Source organism: Mesoplodon bidens (assembly GCF_964165515.1).
Source record: "Mesoplodon bidens genome assembly, chromosome: 17".
NCBI classification, from domain to species: domain Eukaryota; kingdom Metazoa; phylum Chordata; class Mammalia; order Artiodactyla; family Ziphiidae; genus Mesoplodon; species Mesoplodon bidens.
The window spans coordinates 75,299,418-75,324,753 of NC_138174.1; the positions used below are offsets into that span (position 1 = coordinate 75,299,418).

The window sequence follows — 25,336 nt, forward strand, 5'->3', positions numbered from 1 at the left end:
TGAGAGATTTGGCCAGAGGGAATGAGATGAGGCTTATGTGACAAGATGCTCTTTGCTCTCCGGCACACCCAGCTGTTGGCTTACAGCACATGTGCCACAGGGTTTGGGGGTGTCATGCTTTATGCACACAGTTCAGGGAAGTGTGAAACAGCAAATTGTACCCGCTGGGTCCCTAGCCGAGGTAACAGCTTCAGGGCCTTTGTATGAACCACTAAGATCTCCCACAGCCCCCTGCCCTGTCCATTTACTTGTACTTCAACACAAATTGCTCTTCTAAAGCATTTTTAAAACTTTTATCCTAAGCGTGGTATTGACGCTGAATGCTTTGCAGAAAGACATATGGTGATGTTGGCAGGCGGATTCTCAACCCTGCGGGGTGACCTGGATGTCCATTAATTCTGTCTGTGCACATTTGCTGGCCCACCAGCAGAAACTGCAGGATGGTGCCCTGTGGGGAACCACCGAGGAAGCCAGGAGAAGCCATCTCTGGGGTGACAGGGCCTGGGACCTTGCAAAGGGATCAGAGCAAACATGAGTAGGACAGGGGTCAAGTCAAAAGCCTGAACTCAGAAAAGCAAACCAGGAACAGCTGTGTGTGGACAGCCGGCAAATCCTGAGAACTGGGCCTGACCCCCGCCCTCTCCCCTCCAGCCTTGCCTCCCCGCCGAGACAAATGTGTTAGAAACCTCTATACATACTAGCCGGTATTCTAAATATACAGTGAGTGGCTTTCCCAGAGCTTTCCAGCAGATGTTATCTGGGTCCTGGGATAAAGAAAACAGTTTACAGATTTCTTTGTATTTGTGCAGGGACCCCCTGGACCCCCTGGACCAAAAGGACAGCCAGTAAGTTGGTGGGGGGGCGGGAGGGTGAGGGAAAGGGGAGGGGGGCCGTACGTGTTTGTTTATGTCCTTCTTGACCATGGAACTACGTGGTTGACAGCTGTACTGTTTATCTCATGATGCGGACCGTTTTGTAGGGTTTTAAGACAATGTTATAAACTCCGAGGATAAATCCAGTGACGCACCTGGATGGTCACATGAAGTAATTAATTCAGTGGATGTATTGAATGGCTTGTTGCTTGCAACTCACATAGCATTCCTGTGGTTACGTGAAAGTCCAACTGGTGGTGAATGTTTGATCAGAAACATAGACTAGAACAAATTAGGGACAGCTCGTGCTTATCCGTGTGTGTTCATTTACAAGAAGGGACAAGACGGCACCATAGTTGGGTAGGGAGCTGATGGCGTTCTTCTTACCTGGATACAGGTAGATTGTACCACAGTGTGATGTCCGTGTCTAGGGATGTGTTTGGTGAGTTTCAAGCCAGGCTCAGGCCCAACGCTCTCCTGTTTTCATCAGAGAAAGATGAGCCAGCTGGCTGGAGCACAGCAAAGTAGGTGGCTTGTTAGAACCTGGCGACAGAATTCGGGTTTAGCGGGACCTGGGAGAGGTAGATAAATGCCCAAGACGAACAGTAGGAGGTTGGCGAGGGCAGTAATTGGTCGAAACTCCACGTGAGTCAGAAATACTGGGCTACCGTTATGAACTTTTCAGAACCATTCTGTGGCCTGCATGTGGCCAGGGACATCTCCCAGCCTGCCCATTCCCAGGCCTGCCCCACGGAAACCCCATCTCTGTGACCGCCTGGGGACCTTGGCTGTCCCCACCTCACCCCCAGCTCCCATCACCTCTGACACAGCTTCCAGCTGCGGCTGGAGCTCATTAGGGCTGCTGTCCCCACCACCGGGCTCCCCACTGTCCGGCAGCCTGGAGCAGGCTGGGAACGGCCCAGCGCCAAGAGAAGCGGATGTAGGACGCGGCGGCTGAGCCCCGAGGTCGCCTCAGATCCCCACTTGGCTGCAGCACAAACAGCCCTCACCCTCCGCCCGGTCACTTCCTGGTGACTTGGACTCCGGCTCGTGAGGCAGGGGGACCTCGGGGTCCCAAAAGCAAATCGCGTTCTCATCTAGCCTGGCTGTGTTTCTGTGCTTTGATTTCAGCTCCCAGCCAGATGGGAAAGAAGCAAAGAAAAAGCAAAAATTAATTAAAGGCTTTGTTTTTATTTGCAGAAAGTCTCTGGGCGTCGGAGGGGGGTGGACAGTGTGGTGCAGAGACAGATCAGATAGGGCCCCCCCCCGCCGCAGGATCCTCTGTGTCAACGGGTAGGGGCCCTGAGAAGGAAGCAGAACTGCTGGGAATCAGAGAACAGAGGACTGACTTAAGGCATCGTGTCCGGTCAGCCCCCCCACACAGGGCAGCTCCAGGAAACTGTCAAATACTTACTAGGTCACCAGCCCAGCTTTGCCTCTTAAGCAAAAAGGAAGATGAAAAGTTTGGCTAAACCCCAAGAACACCATCCCCTAAAATCATTAAAAAGGGTTGGAAATCTTGCTGTGAAATTAGGATTATTTAACCAAAATGAGAAAGTCTGAGGGGAGGAGAGTGTGAATCATGTTCTTCAAATGTGGGATCCAAGGCAGGAAATGGCTGCTTTCTGAGTCCAGAGGGGCCAGAACCTAAGGAAACGCCCTGCGACCCTAACCTGTAGAGTCGTTGTACGTGGGCTTAAGAGTCAGGAGGACCTGGGATCAGACCTGAGCTCTACCGTTTGTTCCCTGTGAGGCTTTGGTCCAAGGGTGTGACACCGTCCCCATCCGTGATGCCCAAACTCATCATGTGGTGCAGAGGGTTAAAGGAGAGAGAAGCCGTTAGCAGGGGCCCTGGACCGTCAAAGCCCAGGGCCGAAAGTAGGGAATCAATACTAGGCAACTTCCCGGTCTGCAGGATTTGAACAATAAAATATATTTCAAAAAGCAAATGGCAAAATGTTCCCAAGGGTGACAGAATAACTGTTCTTCGTCCACTATTTTTTTTCTCTTTTTTTCTCTGCGGTACGCGGGCCTCTCACTGCCGTGGCCTCTCCCGTTGCGGAGCATAGGCTCCGGACGCTCAGGCTCAGCGGCCACGGCCCACGGGCCCAGCCGCTCCACGGCACGTGGGATCCTCCCGGACCGGGGCACGAACCCGCGTCCCCTGCATCGGCAGGCGGACTCTCAACCACTGCGCCACCAGGGAAGCCCCTTCGTCCACTATTTTTGAGGTTTTGCTTAAAGTACAAAATACAAATTTCTTAAAAGCACGGCTATATGAAAACACTATCATTTCTATGAACCGCGGCGTTTTTGTCACTTAAGGTTTAATCTTAGTGAATGCTCAGAGCCCACTGTCTGTAACTGGTGCCACTCTCTGTAACGGGTACAGCATCCTGATTTGCTCCTGTTCATTTTATGTGATATCTGGAATGGACTCAAATGTTTATTACACAGTTTATATATGAAAATAGCAAAAGACAAGACATTAATTCTCCTTTTGTGTCCATTAGTTCCTGGGAGCTGAAGCCAGAATGTTATGCAAGGATAGTTATCCTTTTATTTCACCATGATTATTGACTTTAAACTTACAGAAGCCATTTATCTTTCAGGGCAACAGAGGACTTGGTTTTTACGGAGAAAAAGGAGAAAAGGTAAAGGAAACTTAACAGATCGAATTAGGAAATACTGACAGGTCATTTTAATGTCTTCGTTTTATGCTGTTATCTTGAGGTGTTCTGCAAACAGGCCGTTTGCAAAGGAAACAATCACTGTAACGTGTCAGGTTACCAAACAGGCGCCAGTGGTGGTTATGGATCAGTAAGACTGTAAAAGCCCCGGACCTCTGACGCAGACGTAACTTCAGCCGTCTTAAGCAGCTAGAAAGTAAAGGCATTTCCCTGTGGTGTCCTCTGACCTGGGGCATCCAGAAGAGATTGAGGAAGGCAGAGCAGCAGACAACGCGGAGCCAGCTCAGAGGCCAGGGGACGTGGCCGGCTCAGGGACCAGGGGGCGTGGCCGGCTCAGGGACCAGGGGGCGTGGCCGGCTCGGGCTGGGCTCAAAGGCAGGAAAGGAGAATAGTCACATTAGATAGAATGAGAATGAAGTTAATGTCTGTAATCCACAGATATTAATAAAATAGTAATAAAAACATCAGGGCCCCCATAGGTAAAGGGGAGATGAACAGTTTTAGGTGTTTTTTAGCTGTAATATTAGCAGACGTTCAGAATATACTGTGAAGTGCCACCTTCTGCAGCTAATACATCGTCTCAGTTTGCTCCTGTTGATATTATGTGATATCTAAGCTCAACTCTTTATTATATAGTTTATATGTGAAAATAGCAAAAGAAAAGGCAGTAGCGTTCTTTTTGTGTCAATTAGTTCCTGGAGGTGAAATCAGCATATTACACAAGGATAGTGGTCCAGTAATGTCACAGATCGAAGGTTTCACCACCTGTGCATCACATACAAAAGCGTTTCTTGATAATGATAAAAAAGCTAATTAAAGCAATCCTGAGATATTATATTTATTAAAGATGCTGCTCTTTGTTATATAAAAACCCCCTTAACTGGTGAAGTAGTGTTGAAACTGGACTGGTCTTTCATTTCTTAGGCATTTCTTATGTCTTGGTACCAATCTTAGAAAGCAGTAGCATAACACATAGCAAAAACCACCAAGACATTTGGCCTCCAGACCTAGTAATTTCCTTGTATAGAAATTCATCGTAAGTAGATAATTCCACAGGAGCAAATGCAGCTCCAAATTGTGACCAGCCTAAACAGCTTGTATGCATAAATTCTAAGTGATTCCTTCTTTTTTCTTTTTTCTTTCTTTCTTTATTTATTTTTGGCTGCGTTGGGTCTTCGTTGCTGTGCACGGGCTTTCTCTAGCCGCAGTGCGCGGGGGCTACTCTTTGTTGCGGTGCGCAGGCTTCTCATTGCAGTGGCTTCTCTTGTTACGGAGCACGGGCTCTAGGCATGCGGGCTTCAGTAGTTGCGGCTCGCGGGCTCTAGAGCACAGGCTCAGTAGTTATGGCACACACACTTAGTTGCTCCACGGCGTGTGGGATCTTCCCGGACCAGGGCTTGAACCCGTGTCCCCTGCATTGGCAGGTGGATTTTTAACCACTGCACCCCCAGGGAAGTCCCCTCTAAGTGATTCTTAATGCAAGTAGCAATCAAATAATTTTACCTTATGATTATCTTATTCTATATATGATTTTTATCTTATGATTATAACACTATAAAATTGGTGTACATGTGATAAGTAATACGCAAAGATAAAAAGAGCAGTTTGCAGTGGGGTTGTGCTTTTATTCAACCTTGGTGGTGTCTTTTCAATTTAAAGACAGCTGCTTTGCTAAACCATTCACAGGGCGACATGGGGCAGCAGGGACCCGGTGGGATCCCACCAGACAACAGTTACGTCGAGAGGCCCAAAAATGATGTGATCCTCCCAGAGCAATATAAGGTAAAGGGACTTCAGCAAAATTGATGTATTCCCAGTTGAACTAAAAAAAGGAGGAGAAAAAAGGTAACTTTCTTTGCTCTTATTCAAACAGTCACATTCAAAGAGGAAAAGCCCTCACCACCAAATTGGCAAATTATGCATGAAAGCACTGATCACAGTCACACACGTGTATCAGTATATCACTGTAAATAATTATGATGAATTTGAAACAACACGAGATCCATTTAAAAATCTCAGATCTGTCCTAAGTCTCTAGTATAGACATAGTGGTCGGAGCGCAACTCAATGCCAGGATGTGGGGCGATCTGAACAAACGTTGTATTCGGCAAAATAAAACCTACTTTTAGGTAGGTTTTGCCGACATGGAGCATCATCATGGGCTTTTTGGATCAAAGTCAGTTTTCTGACTCATAATTTCTGTTAATGTTTTGTTTGATTAAAAGCATACTCTTGGAGTCTAAATAAAAATCAACACCCTTCTCTACCACTCACTCACTCAGACAGACCACTTACCCTTCCTAAGCCTTCGGGTTCCCTTGTGCCTAAAAAAGACCGAAGCGCTGACCTGGTAGAATACTGACCTCATAGGGCTGCAGAGTGGAGACCCGGGTGAAACGCACCACAAAAGGTCACGGGAACCGAAGTAAAGATCCCAAATGTAGAACATGATTCCTGTCTCTCAAGTATCTGTCAAGGTGGGGCGTGGGTGCTGAGTCACGGATAGGAGAGCGCAGGCTGGACCCCGGCCATGGGAGAAATCAGTCTGGGCAGCTGTGGCTGTTATGAGCCACTTGACCGTTGACAAGAGTGGCCTGGCGGTGGCTGATGTGAGGCCAGACGGGGCGGTTATGTACCAGCTGAGTTCAGAGCAGGACGTCCCTGGACAACCAGCAGGAGGGGGGCCTCCACAGAGCCATCAGGGTGGATCCAGGAGGGACTTTGGCTCCTGGGGGTGACCTGACCATCAGCAAGGTAGAGCCTCTGTCCAGTTCCAGGACAGGAGCCCAGGATGGAGTGAGGCCAGAGCAGATTTGATCCATGCTGAGATGCTCCAGCATCTGAATCAGATTTCCTTCATTTTCCACAGCCAGGAGGGGGTAGGTTCGGGGGCTGGGCCCAGCCAGCCTGCAGGGGGCAGTCTTGACCTGCAGGAATCCTGGGTGCTGGCCTAGGACTGATGGGGGAAAAGACCCAACTGGTCACTACATTTCTTTCCCCATTTTAGGCTAAGAGAAGTGGGAAAACTCTTATCACATAAAGCTGACCTTGCTTGGTTTCAACACGTTCCCAGGGAGCCTTGTCCTCAGAGGACCCGCCTTATCTTTCACTCAAATGAATATTATGATTAGGGCCTGTCCCCTGGGCGTGTGCCCCCTGCCACTGAGGGTACTAAAGGCAAATCACAGGCAGAAGAGAGACAGCCTTGCAATCATACCAAAAATAACACACAGTTTCATCTGTATTGTGAAAATCCAGGAGAAGTAGCACATTTTTCCCCTTGAATGTTGAAGCTGCAAAAGTTAGGGGTCATTTGTTACAATTCATTTATATTCATTATTTACGGTTTTCTAAAATACTTTTCACCTCATCTCATGAATCCTGATCAATTTTAAATACTACTGTTCTCGAATTAATGAGCAGTTCTTGTCTTTCATATTCTTCGCAGGGTGAAAAAGGAAGTGAGGGGGAACCAGGAAGAAAAGTAAGTCAAGGAACAAAGATGCTTCTTCTCGCTGGTGGTTCCCATATTCTCGGTGTTCCCATCCTAATGACAGACTGTGTCTGGGTTGTAACAACCTGCAACTTCTGGTTTCCAATCCATTTGTCTACAGCAAGACAGTGTGATCATTTTTTACGCTGTTTTCCAGAAAACAGTTTCAGAATGTCTTCATTCCACAGTCAACACCAGCTCATCAACACTTTAGCTCATAAATGAATCTAAACCCTTTAAAAGAGAAGAAGTGCCATGGAGGGTCTGGGTGGGTTTGGTGGTGGCTTCCTTGCTGGGGTCCAGCCGTGTAATCGCCCTGCCCTCCCTGATCTGGGTCACGCCTGCCCCGTATTCCCAGTCCTCCCGGTTGTCACTTACGAGGTGACGATGACAGGTGACATTCTGGGTTGATGACCATCCAGGCCGACTGCAGACATCCTAGGACTCCACCATGTGTGACGCTGGAGTAGAGACACAGGGGCAGGACGGCCACTGTCGGGGCACTAAGAATGGACCCCTGAGCAGGCAGAGTGTGAAGTGTGGGCGCCCTCAGGTCTCTCTGTTCTCTCCTAGGGCATTTCCATGAAGGGAGAAGAAGGAATCATGGGCTTTTCAGGAGTGCGGGTAAACCATGCCTTCTACACCAGCCGTTTGCTTTGTATTGTCTGGTTTTTTAAAAGACTTTATTTTTCTTTAATTTTTTATTGAAGTGTAGTTGATGTACTGATACAATGTCGTATGTTATAGATCTACAGTATAGTGATTCACAATTTTCAAAGGTTCTACTCCACTTAGTTATTATAAGATATTGGCTAGATTCCCTGTGTTGCACAATGTATCCTTATAGCTTATTTTATACACAGTAGTTCCTACCTCTTAATCCCCTGTGCTTAGGATCACAGCAAAGTTGACCCAAAAGTATAGAGATTTTCCCTGCACCCCCTTTTGCTCTCCGACACAAAGCTTCCCCTACTGTCAGCGTCCTGCCCCTCCGTGATCTGTCGGCTACGATCATGAGCCTGTACTGACTGACACACCATCGTCACCCGCTAACTGTGGTTTTTAATACTGTGCCCCTCCACCTGGACCGGGGGCAGGAGCAGAACTCAGACACATTTCTGCTTGTATTAGGCTGAATTGCTCAGTGGTAACAAAAATGTAGGCTGGCTCCAACGAAGAAGTCGATTTCTTGCGGCCCTAAGAGTCCAACAAAAATGTCCCTGGTTGGGTGGAAGGAGTGGGAGTGGGGTGTCTTCTCCCGAGGAAGCTCGGCCACCTGTCGCTCCTGGGCCCACGGGCAGACGTCCCTCCATCGGCCAGAGCTCAGTCAGCTGGCCACACCCAGCCCCAGGTGAACTGGAAACGTGGGCAGAGCCAGGAAGAGAGACAGTGGCCTTGTGGCGACCACTTGGGGGCCACAGCTACTCAAAGGACATGTGTTACAATCTCCAACAGTAAGAACGAAGGATCCTGAGAGCAGTGGAGCGCAGGCCTCTTTCTGGCTCTACTGTTTTTAATGTACTGTTTATGGATTTCTCCAAATTTCTTTAAGTGGTGGGCAGGATGCATTCCATGAAAGTGGCCCTAAAATGACCCATCTCCTCTAGGAAAGAAAAGGAGGCTTCAGATGGTTTTGATACTGGCTTAGCAAAGTATTTTACTTTAGTCCACAGCGGGTGCCATAACAATGCGCTCCGGGAAATGTCACTGCATATTCTGAGCTGTTACCACTTCTGTTTTCTGTTCAACCCAGGGTGCCCCTGGCTTCGATGGTGAGAAAGGTTCACTGGGACAGAAAGTAAGTTTGAGACATGAAATGCAATCTGCTCCAGGCCTGAAACACCTTGCAAAGGTCACATACAAAGACTGGGGCATCCCAGAAGAAATGTCCCCAGAGAAAACACTTAAAACTTTCCCACGTTTACAGTAGCAGAAATGATCCTTCCTCCCAGATCCTTCTCAAAGCGTAAGCGAGCTCATTTACGTTTTCTCTGGTTTGGCAAGCCAGCCCCGGGGTCCTCCTCCCTCCAAGCCTCCCGTCGCCCGGCCCGCACCGGCCACGGCTCCCGTGCTTTCCAGCCCGCCCCCTCCTCGGTGTCACCACCAGTGTGTCCTGTAGGAAGGTTGCCAACATGGCGGCCACGGGTCCTCCCACATTTTTTATATATTGATCTCTCACATTTTGGCCCTTCACTTACCTTCCGTGGTGACCCAATCTGTTGTTTTTATCCTGTGTTCTATGGACAGATTTTTGGCCATTTTTGTAGGAAGAAAATGGTAGCTGAGAAATGTCTTATAAATCTGCATCAGGCTTAGAATTGTCTGAATGCTAGCTCTGATGCGCGAGAAAACATAGGAATCAATTGTTTTAAGTAATGATTTCTTTATTTTCACTATTTGCTGTCTTCACTAACTCAGGCAGAGAGTGTGCGGGCCAGCCCTGCCCACCGCAGACCCCCAGCACGCTACCCAGAGGCGACCCCCGTGCACGTGGGGTGGGTGTTCAGATCAGGGCTCGCACAGGCGGGGCGTGTATTTTTACATGCATGTAATTTAACCAGAGAAAATGAACATTTCATCCCGTTCCGCTGTCGTCCACTCATGTTTTTCACCCAACGCTCCTCGGGGGCTGTCCCACGTCAGCACAGGTAGCGTTGTTGGAACTGGGCGGTTATGTCGCACTGGACACGGCTCAGTCGGGATGCCTGCTCACCGACTCCGCAGTCACTCCAAGCTCCGTCAGGGCTCCTAGACTGTCTTGTGGGATGGCCTCTAAGCAGGAGGTCACTTTTAATATCAGAGAAATCTGCCTTCACTTTCGAATCTTCAGCTCCACCTAGGATGAAAGGAAGTCCGTCTAAACCAGAGGCCCAACGTGAAAGCACCAAATTAATCTTAGTTCATTCTAAATAATGTAACTCAGCATACGTGCTCCTGGATTTCAAAATACGCAGTAAAATAATCAGATAACGTACCTACTTTATCCCATTGGCATTCCGAATTGGGGGGGGGGCTGGGCTTACTGTATATATTCTTTAGCAAGAGGGAATAAATTTCTAGATTTTTTTAAAGCTTTTCATATCTATCCAGGTACGATGGGGCTCATAAGGGTAAACTTTGTCTTTCAATCCATAGTCAAGAGAATTAGAATGCAATCATTATTAGCATTAGATATTTTTTTCAAGTGAAGAGCAAAAACTTCTAAATGAAAAGGTTTAAGGATTCCAGTTGGTGTTAACTAAAATTTTTCAAAACCCATCTTGGGAGAAGGTTTGAATAGATGGATCAGGTTGTCAACGCCCGACCCCACTGGTCTATCGTGAAATCACAACGGTGGGGGCAGTCGGCACGTGTGGCTTAGTGGGAAGGGCTCGGGACCCGCCAGGAACAGATCTTGCTCAAAAAAGATGAACCTGAGACTAAGGAGGCCCAAGATCTAACAACTAGTTTAGAGAAAATCTGGGGGATAAAGGAGCACGTTGCACAACTCCACAAGGATGCAGTGGACCAAGTCCACCACGCAGGGTGTTCACAGTACAAATGACCCAGTTTCCTCAACAGCGACAACAAAAGGTACCAAAGTAGAAAGGAAGAGAAAACCGTTATGAATTACAGGCAAATTAAGAGACATACCAACCAAACGTCATATTTTGCCTTTCTTTGAATCCTGATTCAAACAAAGCAACTTTAAAAAGACATGTTTGAGACTAAAATCAGGGGAAATTGAACACAGCATGGGTAGTAGGTGATCTTAACAAACTATTGTTGATTTTATTAGACACAATGGATTGTGGTTACGTCTTTATATTTTAAAGATTAAAAATAAGCACCAAACATCTTCCCTGCAGGGAAGCAGAGGACCGGATGGCTACCAAGGCCCTGATGGATACCCAGGACCCAAGGTGGGCTCAGTTTTCGTTTGAATCGGATGACTTTCCCTTATCTCCCTTGGATGGTGTTCTGATCACCTCCTGAACACCCTGTTGGAGAAGGAGGCCTCCTCCATCCTGTGTCATGTAGCTGATCACACGACACCTGGCGCTGAGAGAGGAGGTGGACGTTCACCTATGAGTCACCTGTGTCTCAGCCTCAGGATGCTGCATGCCATATGGGGCCACGTAGAGGTGGCAGTGGGGACCTGCACCTGGAGCAGAGAGAACCAGGGGGCAGAGAGACGCAGGCACCGTAGTAACAAGAGGGTAGGGGCCCCTAGTTCCCAAGGGGGACACGACTGACTTGTTTGAATAATCCCACGGGCGGGCAGGGAGGTTGAGGACCGGGGGGTGCAGCTGCTCCAGCTGGTGGGGGAACTAGCTGGGTTGGGGGGCATCTACCACCAAGTGGGCCATAGCTGGTGAGGATGGGGGGGACTCACAGTCAGGCCTTCTGGGCCCCGTGAGGCTCAGGGACATCAAGGCAGCTCATGGAATTTTAGGTCTCACCGCCCAGATGGTATTGGATGTGGTGCCGTCACAGCACCCCAGCTTGGCCCCATGGGCAGCTCAGGTGCGGTCATCAACACAGAGGGGTCTGCCCTGAGGAGGGTGGTCACCTGGCCACTTCCGGAGTTTGACAAGGGTCTCAGAGTGAGGTGGGCACCAGCCCACCTGTTCTCTCCTGGTGTGTCCAGCTGGTGGCTGGGATGCCCGGACTTATCAGCACAGCATCGTGGACGTGGAGCCCGGACCCGGTCCATGGTTCTGTGACTCAGAACAGCCCCCGCTGGGTTCATGGTCGCTTTCAGTTCTGTTCTTTGGAAACAGGCATAGTGTCCCAAACTCCAAAAGGCCAGCCTCACGTTCTTTTGTTTTCCTCTTTTCTTTCTCCAGGGAGAAATGGGTGAACCAGGCCCCGCCGGCCCGCCAGCCTACTCCCCGCATCCTGCCCTGGCCAAAGGTCTGTATGCCATTCGTCCTGCTTTCTCATCTGTTGTGGACACAGAGCCATGACCTTGTGAGATTTTCTGAGCAAAACAAAACAAAGCAAAAAAAGAAAAGGGTTTACGTGTTAATGTTTAGCACTTAAACGTTGGGGAATCTCAGTCTTGTGGACCCTCCCTCCCTCGTGGCTTAAGCGGGGCGTCCCGGAGAGACCCCCAGTTTGCCTCTGGCTGAGAGAGCGCTCACCACTTTCCTCCGCTGGGAAAGGCTTTCATTTCAACCTACCTTGTGCAGGTTCTGGTTCTGCCACCTGCAGCATCACCATAGAAACCCAGCCCTCGTGCCTGCCAGACCTCCACGGGCGCTGTCCCAGCCACTTCACTGGTTTCTGGTCCAAACGCACCAAGATGCTTACGCCCCCTGCTCACCGGTCCGGAGCCTGGAATTGATCATAGTCCATAATTTGGAAACAGTCACAGCCTTTTAAACTTCAAAGAACTAAACCTCCAGGCATTTGCACCTGAGCTCGTACACGAAAATGATCCCACGGTCACAGTTGACCCCTGAGTGTCAGTGAGGGATTCTGCACGTGTTGTGGCTTGTGCCGTCCTTGTTAGTTTAGCTCAGCCTCCCATCGGCACGATCTATTAAAATATAATTCTAGTTCTGCGCTTAGAGCAATGGTCTGTGAACCTTTTTGAATGTGCATCTTTCTAGGTTTAAAAAAAAAGTGTTTTCAGCATGCCTCCAAATCATAGTATGAATATTTATTTATGGATAATTTATCCATGATACAGGATGTTCCCTGAGGTCAGAGATTTTAGCCTGTGTAGTCCCTACTGTATCCTCAATTCTAGAACAGTCCAGGCACATGGTAGTTGCTCAGTAAATGTTTACCTGAATGACTGAATACTGCATGTGCTAAAACATGTACGTCAGATAGGGATTTTAAAGGGTGAGATTTTTTTTTTAAATGAAGATGCTCTCATGTTTCCTTCCTGTACCCAGTAGGTCATCTGTCTCATCCTGTTATCTATGTCCAGGGGTCAGGGACTAACCTTCCTGCTTAGGTGTGAACCATCTGCTGGTTTAATACCTTTGCATGTCCTCATCCAATGATGGGGAAACTGTAGACAGAGCAAGACCAAGGCCAAGGCCAGGTGGGGTCCCCTAGAGGTCTCTCTCCAGGGTGACATCAAACCATCGATGAGTCTATTTCAAATAAACTCAAACCGGGGAGTCCACACCACTGTGGAGCCAGCTTCCCGTCCTTCTCTGGGGAGCCCAACACGTCTGCCAAGCCAGAAACCCCAGGGACCCGACATGAGGTTGACTTACTGTTGGTGATTTTGGTGAAATGGAAATCATGTCTTTGAGACTTTGGAAACTTAATTTTTTTTTTATTTTGCAACCCACTTTTTTAAAATTTATTTTTTTATTGAATGAAAGATTCTTTAAATTCTATAGTGCTTAACAATTTTCAAGTTTCACACACATGATTTCATATAGTCCCTCAATAACCCTTTTGTCCCCCTATCCCTATCTTGCCCCTCCTCCCTTCCCTCTCCCCACTCGTAACCACTGGTTTGTTCTCTAGATCTGTGTCTCTGCTTCTTTTTTGTTATATTCACTAGTCGGTCGTATATTTTAGATTCCATATATAAGTGATATCATACAGTATTTGTCTTTCTCGGTCTGACTTATTTCACATAGCATAATGCCCTCCAAGTCCATCCATGTTGCTGCAAATGGCATTATTTCATTCTTTTTTATGGCTGAGTAGTGCTCCATTGTATATATGTACCACATCTTCTTTATCCATAAGTCTGTTGATGGGCACTTGGGTTGCTTCTGTACCTTGACTATTGTAAATAGCGCCACAGTGAACACTGGGGTACACGTGTCTTTTTGAATTAGTGTGCTTTGTTTTTTTGAATATATACCCAGGAGTGGAATTGCTGGGTCATATGGTATTTCTATTTTTAGTTTTTTGAGAAACCTCCATGCTGTTCTCCATAGTGGTTGCATCAATTTACCTTCCCACCAACAATGTAGGAGGGTTCCCTTTTCTCCACATCTTTGCCCAGATTTGTGGTAGACTTTTTGATGATGGCCATTCTGACATGTGTGAGGTGATATTGGGAACACAGGTTTTAAACTTAACATTGGTGATGTCTCTTTTGCACTCATCAGAAAGCTCCCTGACTGAGAGCCTGGAATGCATTCAGTTCCCCTCACCACCCTGCGTTCCCGGAAACCACACCGGGACAGTGGGTGGTCACATTTCCTTTTCCCCGAGTGCAGGTGAGAAAGGCAGCAGCCACCCTCCTTGCCTGTGAGAGCAGAGTTCCCGCGTCCTGGGTGAGCTGGAAGGCCGACCAAGCTCCAGGGCTCCTTGGAGTGAGAGGTTGACTCATGAGCAGATTCTGTCATGGAAAAGAGGAAAATACATGTACCTCTCACCAGGCAGCCTTGTGGGAGCTTGTCAAAACGCAAAGGATTAGAAGAGCTTTGCACTGAAAAAAATGATTGCAATATAACTAAAAAGTGATCTTGCTCTTTTCCCGAACACTCGAGAAGATCTGTGGTTTTCAGCTTTATTCTGTCTCTTTTTATTCAGTCATGGTAATGGCTAACATTTGTATGGTGCTTACTGAGCACACGCCAGGCAGTGAAGTAAGTTGTTCTAATTGGCACCGGTCCATTGATTTACTCCCTGTAAAGACCCTTTGAGATGGGGGCTGGCATTGGCCGCACTGTACTGATGGAGAAATTGAGGCACGGAGACGTTGGGTAACTCGCCCCAGATCATGTACGTAGCAAGCAAAGGAGCAGGACTCAGACCCGGGCCACCCCTGTTCCAGAGCCCAGCCCTGCGTCCCCTCTGCAGGCAGCCAAGGCCAGCACAGGGACCCAGACTCACACGTTCCACCCCTTACAAACACGTCTAGCATGAGGCCCAGCGAGTCCCTTCTTATCTTAAGGACTTTCTCCTAAGATTAAAAAATTAAAGATCACATAGTGATGTGATCTCTCCTAACAATTACTCATCGCTGTACCATGAAACATCACATTCTCTCCACTTTCCCAGTTGTAGACCAGAAAAACATGCTATGCACTAAAAGGTTGCTATTTACACAGCCAGGGAGCGTAGCAAAGCCCCTTGGCTATTTGTTTATTTAGGGAAAAGGTCTGTAAGAATCTTCACGTCTACCGTTCATCCAGCAAATAGCCATGAGAAGCTGATCCGGGCAAGAGCTGGGGCTCAGGGGAGGAGGGGTTCAGAGCGAGGTGGCCCCCGTCGCCCCCCCAGCTCCCCCCATGGTGCCTGGTGCAGGAGGGTCCAAATCGTCTCGTTCATTCTTCATTCCCGCTGGCTCGGCGGTCATGCAGCCTGATTTTCCACGACCCTGTCCACCCGTTCCCCGGCCCCCCAGGTGCCCTGCTCGGCGGTCACCTGCTCCACTTGGGCTGATGTCCCCTGTGGGCGGCCTCCCCTCCCCTCATCCCCATCAGTTGTCAGCTCACCTTCTCATGAAGCCTCACCCCTCTGTGACATCGGGGCTGTAACACTATCTGCACACGCGCTTTTACGGGAATCGAATGTCAGCCGAATGTGTAACGCTGAGTCTGCACAGTCAAGAGCTCAAAACTACTGTCCGCTTCTCTTCTGCTCGTCCTCTGTGGTCCCTCAGTGTCAGATTTCCCCCCAAATCATCCTCCCCTCCTTTGAAACCTCTCTGTATCTTTCTGGCGTTCTGTTCCTCTCTTGTTTTAGAACATTTACAGGGATCTTTTATCAGTCCTCTTTGGTTGGAAATGAGCTCCTTGAAAGCAGGGGCCGCCATAGATGAAACACCGCCGGCCTCGTGCGATGGACAGGATATCAGTAAATATACATTCAGCGAAAAAGTGAACATCTGCCTTGAGTCCTGGACAACAGTCTTGCTCATAATGTGGGGCCTGTCTTGGTTCCAGGTGCCAGAGGGGACCCAGGATTCCATGGAGCCCCCGGAGACCCAGGAGCCCAGGGGGAGCCTGGAAGCCCCGGCTTGCCAGGCCTGCCTGGCACGTCCATCAGAGATGACGGTAACGTGCTTCCGCGGCATCGAAACTGAGACGTCCCCTCGGGTCTCACACAAACCCCCGCCCCTCGCTGGCTGCACAGCCCCCCAGTCAGCGCTCTGTCTCATAGGCTGGCCCAGCAGCTCTAATGCATCTCGAATACGTGTTGGGCTGTCGTCACAGAACCACGCACCTGTGACACTGACTCCCTCACTAGGTCGGAGGCGCTGCTGATGATACCTCACGTGATTCTGTCACTTGGCCGGGAAGAGCACAGGCATCGTCCAGTGTTATAACAACTCTCGGTCCGTCGTTTGGGGGCAAGGAGAGGGGCTTTTTCAAGTGTAAAGATAGTGATGAAGTATACCAGCGGCATTGCCCTTTAAGTCACTGACTGGACTGTAAACCACTAGCCCAGCTGGGGGCCTCCCGGGGCGGGAACACCAGCACAGCGGATAAATCTCAGAGGTCTCACGCTGCTGTGATTGCTGTTGGATTTTCAGATGAGAAGAGAGGCTTACCGGGCGAGATGGGACCCAAAGGCTTCACAGGAGAGCAGGGCATCCCCGCCCTGTACCCTGGCCCCCCGGGAGCTGACGGAAAGCCAGGGCTCCGAGGTCCCCCAGGGTTCCCGGGACCACCTGGCCCAGACGGTAAGTGGAGGGAAACTCAAGGGAGGTCGTACCAGTGTCCAGACAAAGGAGCCTGGCCCCGGCTGGATTTTCACTTGGGATTTTCTTGTAAATAATTCCGTGAACTAGGCAGCGGACAGTGTGAGAGTGTGGCGGGCGCTCGGGTGCAGGCAGGAAAGGCCCTCCCTGACATACAGCCTCCCTGCTGGGTTAACCAACGCGATAGGCAGACTTGGTGATCTGCCTTCTGGGCCTCCGAGGAGCCAGAGCTACAGCTGAACGGGTGACGATGCTTCACACCAGGAGTGGCTGCACCGCCTGTAATGGGACATAGCAGCCCTTGGCGGGGCCCAGACGGAAGATGCTGAGAGTCTACAGACTGGACAGGCACGGCGTCTTGGACCCTCATGCTGTCGGGCACAAAACTGAGTTTCCAGGTTCTGATGCAGCCGTGGCTCATCTTTCAGCTGAGATCCAAGGAGGCTTGCCCTCCAAAACGGTTATTCTCTCAGCTTCCAGCTTTAGGGTTATGCTTTGAACATCGTAAAATCAAACTAAAAAAGAGGTCACTATTTCTGTCTCTGCGACATGGACACAATTCAGCATCTTCTTTTCAAAATATTTGACTTTTAATTCCCGACGTCACCCCCGCTCATCTCTGACAGATTCCTGTCTTCACATGTGCTAATGGAGCGTGTGTGAGTTCAGTTAAAGGTAGATGGAGACCAGGCTTTCCTTACTTTCAGAAGCCAGCTTCTCATTGCTGTCTCTTTAGAAGGAAAACCGTTGGAGGCATGAGAAGCACATCAGTATATGCTCCTTCCACTAAAAAATCAGCAGTCACTTCTCTGTTGTCTTCTGCGTTAAATTTTAAGTTACTAAGGCTCTACGTTCCCAATTTTCCTTCAACTGCAAAAAGCAGATTCTCACAGTCTTTTGAAAAATTCGGGGTGCAGATATTTCCCTGGAATTTGCCAAATACTTTGAGCGCTGTTATCACTAATCTTTTTTATTATCCTGGCAGTAATATTTATTACTGCGGCATCTGTGATAATGGCTGAGTTTCTGTAAACATTACATATCCTGAGTAAACGGTATCTGTTGAGTTTTCCTTTTTTGGCAACAGAACATGATGTGTTAAAAATAAAAGCATAAAAATCCGCCGCTTCAAAAGACCGTGATTGAAGGCTAGCGTTGTCATCATTCCTGTAACTAAATTCCATTTTGATAGACAAACACATACCATCTGGCTTTGTAAGTCTTGCTTAGTAAATCTATGATTTACCAACATAAGTCATCTGTAAACAAATGAACTAATTTCCGGTCCATGTGGTTAACTGAAGGGAGAATTTATAAAATAGATGGAATGGTGTCTGATACGTTTTATCAACTTCAGTTCTCTTTGAAATATTTATTTTACCTTATGAGACACATTGCTCCCAAATCACTTTTTTAAAAGCAGTCTCTAGTACAAAAAGTAGCCAACCTTAATGGCCTTTTAAAATATTTTTGTGTAGAGTCATAATTTAACATCAGTGACCTTGAGTCCCACAGAGTTCTTCAGCTTTTTCCCTGGAATGAAGCTGTTGGATTCTTTTCTTGTTAACTGCATTTCACTCAGTTTTATGTGTTGCTGCTGATGGAAACCAGAATTTTGACTCGTTTGCCGTTCCAGCAAAGTCAAACCGTGAAGCCAGTTTTCTTTCTGAGCTAAACGTTTTGCTTACGTCCAGTTCAGCTCGGGTAACTGAGTCGACTGCCGGGGCTCTAGAATAAGTCAAACTACTGCCAGGTTTATTACGGCCACTGACCTCTTTAGGAAAATCATGTTGGAAACATCGCAGAAGTGTACTGCTCTTCTTTTTTTGTTGTTGTTTTCACCAGGAGATCCCTTTATTTTTTTAAATTAATTTTTATTGGACTATGGTTGCTTTACAGTGTTGTGTCAGCCTTCACTGCACAACAAAATGAATCAGCCGTACACATACAGATATCCCCTCCCTTTTGGACTGCCCTCCCATTTAGGTTACCACAGTGCATTAGGTAGAGTTGCCTGGCACAGTGCTATTCTTTAGGACTTGCTTGAAATTATGAATTTACCAGATGAAGCGAAAAACAGTGTAGGAAGGAGGGAGGGTGGCACCTTAAGATGGCCCAAAAGTGCCTTTTCTGTCTAGATTTGCAAACGCTGTGAAGCATACCCACAATGTCTTCATCTCAGATTTTAAAAGCCAACATCCCTGGAGTATCTGTGATTAAATAACTACCTGTAACACTAGCTTCTCCTAACCTATCAGGAGAACATGGAAACATAGCATAAAGCCCTCAGTCCACCACTAGGCTGACATGCCGTTGACCTGGTCACCAGTGACCTATGGAGCCACATCCTGGGCACCATTTGCTCTGTCAGCAGCCTCCCAGTGGTACAGGGGGCAGCCGCCACCCCCCCCACACACTCTCTTCTCCAGCTCCACGACCCACCCCCCTTTGTCATCTCTCCCCTTATTTTTGCGGCTCCTTTGCTAGGTCTTCTTTCTTCTCCCTCCACCATCCCATGGGCAATGGAGTTCCTGTCTGTGTCTCTCTATCTAGCCAGCTCCTTCATTCACAGGAACTTAAACACCAGTTATGTGCCAGCTCTCCCTAACTGTGTCCCTAGCCCAGTTCAGTATTCTGAGCTGCAAACTCATCCCAACTGGACACCTCGTCACCACTGTGTGTCTCACAGGCATCTCCAAATTTGCACGCCCCAAACTGAACTCTGGGTCTCCCCTCCCCAGCTCCCCACCCAGCATGCTCCCCTCCTGGGCCTCACCCATCTCCACACACCCCAGAGCTCGGGCCAGAGTCCTGGGAGTCAATACCCAGCAGCGGTGCTTCCCAGGAATGTGCAGCCCAGTTCCCACCACGAGATGGCGCTCTGCTCAAGTGGGACACGGAGCGTTTTGTGGGCTTTTAGAGTCTGTTTCTTTTTTTTAATTAGTTTCTGCTTTATAACAAAGTGAATCAGCTATACATATATATCTGTTCCCATATCCCTTCCCTCTTGCGTCTCCCTCCCTCCCACCCTCCCTATCCCACCCCTCCAGGCGATCACAAAGCACCGAGCTGATCTCCCTAGGCTATGCGGCTGTTTCCCACTATCTATCTACCTTACGTTTGGCAGTGTATATATGTCCATGCCTCTCTCGCGCTTTGTCACAGCTTACCCCTCCCCCTCCCCATATGCCCAAGTCCATTCTCAAGTAGGTCTGTGTCTTTATTCCTGTTTTACACCTTCACCCGGATGTCCTTGCTTGGAATTATCAGAGCCCTGCAGATGGTGAAAGGACGCCTGAAGTACTGTGATCCTAGTGATGGGGGTGGGAGGATCACAAGTTACCTACATGGTTACATGTGTGCACGTGTGTGCACCCAGAGGCGTGAAAGAGGAAAGATGGGGGGGGGGGTCCTGGGGGGAGGGGCGTGCCCAGATGCTCCCGTTCCAGAGGAGAGGACAGGACTGGGGAAGCCAGTTCATTCTCACATCTTTTACTGTTTGGGTTTTCTGTCATTCTGGGAGAACCAGAAGTTGCAGTAGTCTTAGAACCCAAGTCGAAGTAAAACGTGGTTAAAAAAACCTAAAGTCTTCTTTGGACTCAGTGTTTCTGAAAAGTAAAGATTTCTATTTCTAGACTTTAATGGAAAAACTAAAATCATAGGCGTTCACATGCGTTTCCAATCCTGGAAGCAATGGTCACAAAAAGAAAGTCTCCATGTCTTTCTGCGAGTAGTTGGGATGGAATTGGAATGGGGGCCATTTTCTGTTGGGAGACTCGGCTGTAACCCTTCCCACACGGGGTGGGGGCATACGGGGTCCTGGGCTGTGCTAACGTGCCGTCCTTGTGGGTTTTCTCCTCAGGTTTCCTCTTCGGCCTTAAAGGAGCAGAAGGCAGGGTGGGCTACCCTGGGCCGTCTGGTTTCCCCGGGGCTCGCGGACAGAAAGGATGGAAAGGTGAGGCTGTCCGGGAGCAACAGGGGGCGGGGCGCTGCTTGGCCCTCCTGAGTCCAGCTCACCCTTCACTGGTTCCAAGATGAGGACGAGCCCCTGCTTCCCCCCGGCCCCCTCCCGGCCACGGCCCTCACACTGGGGGGCGGCGTCTCCTCGTTCCCCGCGCACCCAGCTCTCAGCTGGCCCTCCCGTGTCTGTTCCGTCTGCCACGTCCATCGCTGAACTTTCAGGCAACACGGGGCCCAACATGGGACAGAAAAGATGCACGGTGGCTTCTTAGACTGAATTCAGATGACTCATCCGAGCCCTCTGCTCCAAGAAAATGTAACAAACATTTGCAGAGGGCTGTAGGGTCATCACCCGGTTTGGTCCTAACCCGACTCCCCGAGTTAGGGATGCGTCGGCAGCAAGGCGGTGGCAAAGCAGGAGAGACGTGACCTGCCCAGGTGGGGCGGATGCTGGTGGGAACGAGCTGTGCTTGCTTTCCTCTCGCTGCTGCCCCTGGGGGACCCCACCTCTCCAGGCAAGGGCCGCCTGTGGGGACCTCGGGGGGGCCTGTTCGGCTCGCCCATCCCTGGGCATCCTGGGTTTTAACCGCCGGACCTCTGCAGCACGCGTGGAGCTGTGGGCGGTGCAGGGGTCCGGCGTCGTGGATGAGCTGGGCAGCTCGGCACCCCCGGGTCATCACGTGTACCCCTTTGCGCCCTGGCAGCCAAACCGACCAGCAGCCTCCAGCTCAGCCCTCCCCTGCCCCCGGGCTCCCTGGGTTCAGCCAGCAAGACAGAAAGGAGGGCGTGTATTTCTTCCCTCCGCACCAGGACCTCGGGCTCCACGCCCGCGGCTGTTGCCAGGCCGCCCTCTCTCCGGCCCCCCTTCACCCTGGACCTTCCTGCCCTCTCCCCGAGGCCCCCGCGGTGGCTTCTCAGAACTCCTGTCGCTGAGTCCCCACCTCCGCCCACACCTCCGTCAACTTTCCTGTTCTTTACGTATCTGCATCCCGAGGAGACTCACGCTTCTTGTCTAAGAATGAGGGGAGTGAGGACCAGAGTAGGCGTGTCCTGCTGTGTGCCCCCCCGCCCGCAGCCAAGCCCTCACCCCCTTGCCCTCCTGTCCCCTGCAGAGCCAACAGCAGGGTCATACACGCTCTTCACGAGCAAATAACAAGTCCCTCCCTCTCTGCCCACATTGCAGGCGATGCCGGCGACTGTCAATGTGCAGAGGATGACCAGTTCATCGGGGGTCTTCCGGGGCCACCAGGACCCAAGGGCTTTCCCGGCACCAATGGGGAACCAGGGAGGAAAGGCAGCCCGGGAGACCCCGGCCAGCACGGCATCCCCGGGTTCCCAGGATTCAAGGTGAGAGACCAGTTCTACCACGAAGCCGATAAGACGACCTTGACGCCCGGCGCCATTTCCCCATTCCCGGCTTTTATTTATTGAATTAATACAGCTTTAGACCAGCAACACTTATGCACCCAGTGTGACATTCAAAAAAGCCACGTATTCCATGAGGAGCTTTAAAGCTTTTCCTGGTGGGAATGTGAAATGCGGCAGGCACTGTGGAAAAGTTGGATGCTTCCTCAAAAAAGTCAAACATAGGGAATTCCCTGGTGGTCCACTGGTTAGGACTCTGTGCTCTCACGCCCTAGGGCCCGGGTTCAATCCCTAGTTGAGGAACTGAAATCCCACAAGCCATACAACGCAGCCAACAAATTTTTAAAAAGCCAAACATAGAGGTGTCGTGTGACCCAGAAAGTCCCCTTCTAGTACAGACCCAGGAGAACTGAAAACACGTGTCCACACCAAAACTTGTGCATTAAGCTCACAGCAGCATTCATGATACCAGCTGGAAAGTAGAAAAAAACCAAATGCCCATAAATGGATAAATGAAATGTAGCATACCCACCCAATGGGACATTATTCAACCATCCAAAGGGATGAAGCGCTGACACGTGCTACAGTGTGGTGCCCTCAGAAACATTATGCTAAGTGAAATAATACACAAAAGAACATATTATATGATGCTATTTGTATGAAGTGTCCAGAATAGACATCTTGAGACGAAGTAGCTTGGTGGTTGCCAAGGGCTGGGAGGGGGGAATACAAGTGACTGTTTCTTTCTGGGGTGATGAAAATGGTCTGGATTTAGGTAATAGTGATGGTTGCAGAACCTCGTGGAACTACCAAAAAAAACCAAAAAACAAAAAACACTGAATTGTATGCTTTAAAATGGTTAATCTTATAGCATGTGAATTATATCTCAAAAAAAGCAACCCCTCTAGCATTTTGAATGCAAAGCTACATACTACATACTGTGTATTCACCTCTTCAGATTTAGTATAGGACCGATTTAGCATTTTAATAAAGGCTCCCTTAACTTGATAAAAAGTGAGACTTCCAAGTATATCATGAATTTAGTTTGGATGAATGTATGAAATTTTCTGGATTCCAGCTAAGTGGGCTTTATTTGACACCTGAGAAAAAGATCATCTGGACTAGATCTTTCTTCGTGGCAGGTTTTAACTGACCAATGATCTCAAAGCAAATTTCAGATGAAGGCAAAGAAACTATATTTTTTATTTATTTTTACTTAAAAAGAGAACTGCAAGAGATTTATAAAATGAAAAGTCTATCATTTTATATATTCAGCCATAGAGGAAAGTTTGCTCAGGACACTTGGCCAGGGACAGTTAGAACAATCAGGCTTCGTGTCCAGTTGCAGGGGAGTTGCAGCCACTCAGAGCTGTTGGTGCAGAGGGTCATGACTCATAACTGCTTCGTGTCGCGGAAGCTTTGCAGGTGAAAAGGAGGTCCACAGCACCTCTCCATTCTCTGGGACTTCTCAGAAGACAAATAGTTTTATCCAACTGAACATAATAGATGCTACATTTCCTCCTACTTTAAAACTGACACCATCTCCAAATCATGGCTGAGCATGTAGAAGTTGCTCAAGTATTCAGAAAAAGTGTACGTAGTGAGAATCCAAACTGAATAATGGCAGAACTGGTAGGACCTTCAGTTATTTATCAAATGCTGGACTATTTCTGAGAAGTCAAATGGATCCCATTTTTGTACACATGGAATCCCTAAAGTCTTCCAAGAACATGTGCTTTCCCCAGCTGCATCACATGCACACCCACAGCACTTGCGTTCAAACATCTCAGGTACTGTGTTTATCTTGCATTTAATGGTATGTTTATGCATCTACAGCAGGAATGCCTGAGGCCATTTTTGGTGGTTTAATATCTGTACTGATAGAACCTGGCAGAGTGCTTGAAGTATGGGGGCCGATTAGTAAATGAATACATGCATCCGTTCATTTGCCCAGCACCTCCTGGTTGAGCACTGCCTGTGTGTGAGATGCTGTTCTAGTTACTGAGAGAATGTCACCCTTTTCTGCAAAGAACGAAATCAATAAATCAAGTATCTGTGGAATTTTTTAGGAGAAAAGAACTTATAATCACTTGAAACATTCCATTTAATTAAACCAACACTAAAAGTTCCCGTATTCTTGCAAATACCAGCAACCGAGAGTTGCCCCAAACTGGTATATCACGCACATTAAAATGCATCCTGAAACGTTCATCTGCTCGTTTCTGCTCATCGAAAGACCTAAGCTAGATTTTACACCTTAAAACGTGAGTGTTCCTGCAGTGAATTGTCTGTGAAGTATGACTTTTTTCCAACTTGATTTCAGTTAGGAAGACAAGCTGTCGATTAAATACTCTTGTTGTTCTGAGTATAATCACAAATGTCCATCCTTCGTACTTGGAGGCATGTTATTTGCCCAGATTCAACAAAATTGCAGTTAGGGTTATAGCAGCTTTCGCTTCTCCAAAGCTCACGAGTTTACGAATCCCTGGGACTTTGTTGAACTGCAGAGTGCGGTTCGGTTGCCCTGGGTGGGCCTGAGGGTCTGCATTCCTGACAAGCCCCCAGGGAGGCTGGTGCTACCCATCTGGGGACCACACTTTGAGTATCCAGGTTCTTGCTTTCACCGTCCAGCCATGTGTGGCTACTTCCGTTAAGTTTTAACCATTTAAAATTAAACATTCAGTGTCTCAGTCCCGCTGGGCACATTCAAGTGCCCCATGGCCATCTGTGATCAGTGGCCGGAGTAGTGGGCGGCCAGGGACAGAGATGTGTGGCTCTGGGCTTGATGACAGGTAAGGGCCCTCAGGTTGTATAAACGGAAATCATTGTCTTCTCGGCTGCCTGTAACAGTGTGAAGGAGGAAGAAACCTTGTGTTTGTTCCTACAGGGAACCCCTGGTGGTGTTGGCCCTCCCGGGCCCAAAGGAATGAAGGGAGATTCTCGAACCATCACCACCAAAGGTCAGTCTTGTGGCCAGCAAATCTTGGACCATGCACCCTTCTGTGGCTGCCCTGGGTGAGCAACTCACGCTGCATTCCTCCCCCAGGCGAGCGGGGCCAGCCAGGTGTCCCAGGTGTGCCTGGACTGAAAGGGGACAGCGGCATCCCAGGGCGTGACGGGCTGGATGGATTCCCAGGCCTCCCAGGCTCTCCTGTGAGTACCGCTGGCGGGGCGGGGGGTGGCGGCTCTGCCCTCATCCCCATCGGTCACATGCTTAAACACGTGAGCGTCACAGGTGCTAACACAGCAGGAAATCCTCCCAGGGCCACCTGTTCTCTTTTCGTGAGCAGCAATCATATTTTTTAGGAAACAGTGGGCGAGGCTGGAGGCCAAGCCCTGA

General features: G+C 49.0%; 1 protein-coding gene across 1 annotated transcript in view; it reads left to right on the forward strand.

The window, feature by feature from the left end:
• COL4A2 (collagen type IV alpha 2 chain) overlaps window positions 1-25,336 on the forward strand; it is a 178,391-nt gene that overhangs the window by 121,990 nt on the left and 31,065 nt on the right. The window contains exons 11-24 of the mRNA XM_081215095.1: window positions 810-845; window positions 3,485-3,526; window positions 5,249-5,344; window positions 7,011-7,046; window positions 7,629-7,679; window positions 8,809-8,853; window positions 10,904-10,957; window positions 11,885-11,951; window positions 15,914-16,024; window positions 16,504-16,653; window positions 20,534-20,626; window positions 21,815-21,978; window positions 24,884-24,956; window positions 25,043-25,149. Of these exons, the coding sequence (XP_081071221.1) occupies window positions 810-845; window positions 3,485-3,526; window positions 5,249-5,344; window positions 7,011-7,046; window positions 7,629-7,679; window positions 8,809-8,853; window positions 10,904-10,957; window positions 11,885-11,951; window positions 15,914-16,024; window positions 16,504-16,653; window positions 20,534-20,626; window positions 21,815-21,978; window positions 24,884-24,956; window positions 25,043-25,149 (1,125 nt within the window). The remainder of the gene's footprint in view (window positions 1-809; window positions 846-3,484; window positions 3,527-5,248; window positions 5,345-7,010; window positions 7,047-7,628; window positions 7,680-8,808; window positions 8,854-10,903; window positions 10,958-11,884; window positions 11,952-15,913; window positions 16,025-16,503; window positions 16,654-20,533; window positions 20,627-21,814; window positions 21,979-24,883; window positions 24,957-25,042; window positions 25,150-25,336) is intronic.